The sequence below is a fragment of the Perca flavescens genome, chromosome 8 (assembly GCF_004354835.1).
Source record: "Perca flavescens isolate YP-PL-M2 chromosome 8, PFLA_1.0, whole genome shotgun sequence".
NCBI classification, from domain to species: Eukaryota; Metazoa; Chordata; class Actinopteri; order Perciformes; family Percidae; genus Perca; species Perca flavescens.
This window is the reverse complement of record NC_041338.1, coordinates 15,152,801-15,157,159: the sequence shown is the minus strand read 5'-3', so window position 1 is coordinate 15,157,159 and position 4,359 is coordinate 15,152,801. Positions and strand designations below refer to the sequence as shown.

Genomic DNA, 4,359 nt, shown 5'->3' with positions numbered 1-4,359 from the left:
GTGACTAACTTGGCATGCTGAATTCCATTATTGGGGCATAAATAGTTGCCTTGTCTGTATATGTTTTGGGTCATTGTTAAAAAAAAAAAAAAAAAAAAAAAAACTGTTGCCCAGTATGGACATTAACACTCACATATATACTTAAAGCTGGAAGTCAGCACTTAAAACCCACAGTTATACTTTTATTTCAAATCCAATGTAATGGAGTGCGCTACAGAGCCAAAACAATAAAAGAAAAGGTGCCCATTCTACTTAGTGCTTAATGACTTCATGGTGATCAATTAGAAATAGAATTAAAAAAGGTACGCAAATGTTGTGTACTAATTTGGGGCAAACATCCCTGCCTGCCTTCGCCTCATTGACACGGATATTTCGCAGACACGAAATATAATTTGTTTAAAATGGTGACATTATTTCCAAAGTATTTCTGCCCCAGGTATCAATTATCATAATGGCTGCCTTTGCCAATACCACACAATCCTCTCTCATAACATTAACACACACACGCGCGCGCACACACACACACAAAAAAACACAAACACACACACACAAAACGCGGTGCGGTGCACTTGCTCCGCTCCTCTCTGAACCCTCCTCTCCACGATCCGCCCACCATCTCGGGACTGGAGTCACGTGTCTCACCGCCTAGTGTCTGTCTCTCTGCTAGCCGACACCACCACAAACTCACCCAGCGCCCGGTGGAGAGAGAAAGGACGATGAGAGACGGAGAGGTGCACACGGACAGAAAGCACCATACGACGCCAGTGGGTGATAATGGAGAACGTTCAATAGAGGGTATCCTATCCGCTGTGGTGATCCGAGATTCTGTGTTTCCCGCAGAGGAGGGATGTGACAAGGCATCTGAACAGGACGGGAGATGAGAAGCTCACTGTTTCCGAGACCCTCTTCTTCCTGTGATCTCAAACAGTTCGCCTGTGAGCCGCGGCGCTTGGGGGGGTGTACGGGACACGGGGCGCACGGCTCCCAGCCGCTCCAGCTCAACTAGGGTCTGAAGAAAATTCATCCTTGCGGTCTTATTTGAACCTGCCAGAGCGCTGTGGGTTTCCGGAGGGGAAGGCTGGTCTTCACCATGAGGGCTGTTTCTGCAAACTTGTTCGCTCTTCTTTTCCTGTGCGCCCTTGCGAGTGTTTTCTATGTATGGAGCGCACTGGAGAGCCGTTTGGAGCGACACAAACGGGGGTTCCCAGTACCGGGCGGGGGGGCTTTTTACCAAGGTCTCCCGGCGGACCTCTCCGCCAAAACTTTCCGGGCATTGCTCGCTGTCCCAGCGGCACAAAGACCGCACTCGGGGGCCAGACTTGAGGCTCGAAACCTCACTGATCAAACTGCCTCTGCAGGAAACCGAGATTACCATGTGAATGGGGATAACAAGAGGTCAGCGCTGCGGGAGGGCCCGGTCAAGTCAGGCTCCCCGGTGGAGGATGGGATATTTTGGAGTGAATGGCTGGAGGGTCTCCTTCCCGTGGGCTTCACGGAGGACTATGCTCGGGCTTGGCGAGAGAGAGCCAGGACACACAGAATAGTGAAGCTGGAGCCTGGATGCGGCAGGATATCCAATCAGCTCGCCACTTTTGCAGATGGGACCAAAGCGTGTGTGCGTTACGGGATAAACGCGGATCAGGTGCAAGGAGAAACTTTGACGTACTACCTTGCCAGTTTGCTAGGCATCACAAACCTGCCCCCTCTCATACTGTCCCAGCTGAACGGTGACAGTGAACAATGGGCGGCTGTGAGGACGCGCATAGGTGGCTTACAGTGGAGCGATCGGGCCGTGGTGTCTCTCACCGAGTGGGTCTCCAACCTGACCGGGGTGGTCACACCGGCGCCGCTCAGACAGGAGAGCAGCGGGCTGCATCCTGTGCCCGGGGAGCTCCGGGACAAGACGACGGCGGAGCTGCTGGAGCTCATGCAGTGGACCGACCTGATTGTATTCGACTACCTGACGGCAAACTTCGACAGACTCGTCAGCAATCTGTTCAGCCTGCAGTGGGACTCGCGCGTAATGGAGAGGGACACCAACAACCTCCTCAGAACGCCCCGCGGTGACCTTGTATTCATAGACAACGAGGCCGGACTCGTGCACGGCTTTCGGGTGTTAAACATGTGGGAGAAATATCACAACACGGTACTGGGCTCCGTGTGCGTGTTCAGAAAGAGGACCGCGCAGCGCGTGGCGGAGCTGCACAGGCGCAGAGACGCTAGGAGAAGGCTGCTGGAGCTCTACAGAGACAGCGAGCCTTTGTCCCTGGAATTGGGATTTCTTTCGGACGAGCACGCCGGTGTCCTCCAGGACAGGATAGGCAGATTGCACAAACACATTTTGCACTGCAAAGGGAAGTACAGCCAGCTGTGAAAATTCAGCACGCACAGGTGACGGGTTTGTTGTCTCCACGGTATAATGGGCTCTACAAACGCGATCGGCACACCTGTGCTCAACTGATGCGCATTACACTAAACTCTCTTGAATATCCAGCTGAACTACCTCTTGTGAATAGAAATGGGTCGCCTACTTTATAAATAAGTACATTTGACACGTGTTTCTAAGCTCCCTGTTGAGATTTCCACTGTATGCCTCACAGAGAGGAATGACCAGTCTATTCCGTCTTACTTTCACCCCATGATGCTCACCCCACCGAATGGTATTACATGTAAAGAGTAGGCTATATTTGAGATTAGGGTATCATAACGCAGCCCTTCATGTGTATTTGGATTTCTGCCTTTTGTTCAAAAATCCTAGTGATAAACTCCTAAGCCTTAATATAAGTTCTTGAATACTGTATTTCTGTTGACATCTGACTCGCTCTTTTAATTTTGTTTTCATAGAAACTCGTTTGCACAGTGCATTGTCATCGCAGCACCTGCACTCCTGTAATTGTGTTTGCATTGCATATTCAGCCTTAAAGTCACAGGTGTATCATACCCATTGTACATGTTGTAAGTAGGTTGTAAATATTGTCTGCCAACCCGTTTTGGAAACTTAATGCTCCACACTAATTTAACGTGCATTGTAACATTCCAAAATCTCTTGTCCTTTTTGATAAATACACTGTAATTTAATTTAACTGCGTGTTTTGTATGCAGTTTGTGCTTAACTGCCTTATTAGAGTGCATCAAATATTTACCTAGTCTGCCTCCCTACTTGCCCATTACAGTGCTCTCATTTGTGCTGTAGAAACATATCTTGTACTGGCACACTGTTCCCCAGGAGCCATTATTTCAACCACTGGCACGCTACAACAGGAATCTCTAATCCCCTTCATAATCTCACCCAGAATGATAAAGTGAAGGAGACAACGGACATCATTTAATATCCTTTCAAAAGGGTTTTACTGTTCCCTTTCTATATGAAAATGGGCTTTTCATATTTGTCCCTCTGGTAATAATAAACGGTCAACCTATTGCCAAGACTGGATGGCATATTTGGTTAATTCGATTCAAATAAAAAGTAAGAAAACTCCCTTTGTGGGTGTATGTGCTGCTGAGAGGACAAGCCCACAATTAATGAGTGCTCCGCTCTCAGAGGAGAGCCTAGTTTACAGTTTTTCAAAGGTTGAATTTGTAACTGTGAAAGGTATTAAAGAGAAAAAGTACAGCCTGGAGGTCAGCTGCATTATTTTGCCTCATGCTTTCACTTCACATAACCCCATCTTTTCTACCCTTTTAAGAAGCATCCTCTCCTTATTAGTTCCACTGTGGGCGCAGCTCTGTGTCTGATTTCTGGTTCTAGACTTACGAGCACATTAGAGGGGAAAGCCAATGATTCAACTTTTGAAGGCCTAATTCATACCAGCCTCTCACTGTTCTGCACGTCATCTGGTTTCTTTTACAGCTTTTCTTTTTTAAATGTATGGCCAACTCCAGGGCACACCACTACTGTTAAGTACATCTCCACAGAATGGGATGAGTACATCTTGTTCTAATAGTGGCTCGATTTGTACTCGCACTTCATTTCATGGCTTACAGCACGTGTGTCAGTATCAGTGATTTATGTTTCTCCCTACTAGGTCACCGCATAAGTGGCAGAGAAGCAGCAGAGGTTTAAGCAGGTGTAACCGGAGGCTTTTTCCAGACTAACTGCCTGCTGCAGCTCTAATAGGGACTTGGGGATCAATATGTGCACTGCCTGCTATATAGGCGAAAGCAGGTCATGTTAATGTGCTGGGTGTACGGGTTAGTATGTAAACGGGTGTGTTTTGGAGGGGGGTGGGGGTTGCAGCTGGGCATCACGCTCTAAGCATGCCTGATAATGCCAAACGCTGCAAAGAGATTTACGACAGGCTGCAGACACCAGGGATTAAACACAATGCTAAAGTGAGGTCTGCAGGTCTAAACCAGACA

The 4,359-nt window shown here is 48.1% G+C and overlaps 1 protein-coding gene across 1 annotated transcript; it reads left to right on the top strand.

Moving 5' to 3' along the window:
* Window positions 1-604: 604 nt before the first annotated feature.
* Window positions 605-3,595, top strand: fjx1 (four-jointed box kinase 1). The gene has a single exon (XM_028585787.1). The coding sequence runs from the start codon at window positions 1,091-1,093 to the stop codon at window positions 2,372-2,374; it is 1,284 nt and encodes a 427-aa protein (XP_028441588.1). The 5' UTR covers window positions 605-1,090; the 3' UTR covers window positions 2,375-3,595.
* Window positions 3,596-4,359: the final 764 nt, after the last annotated feature.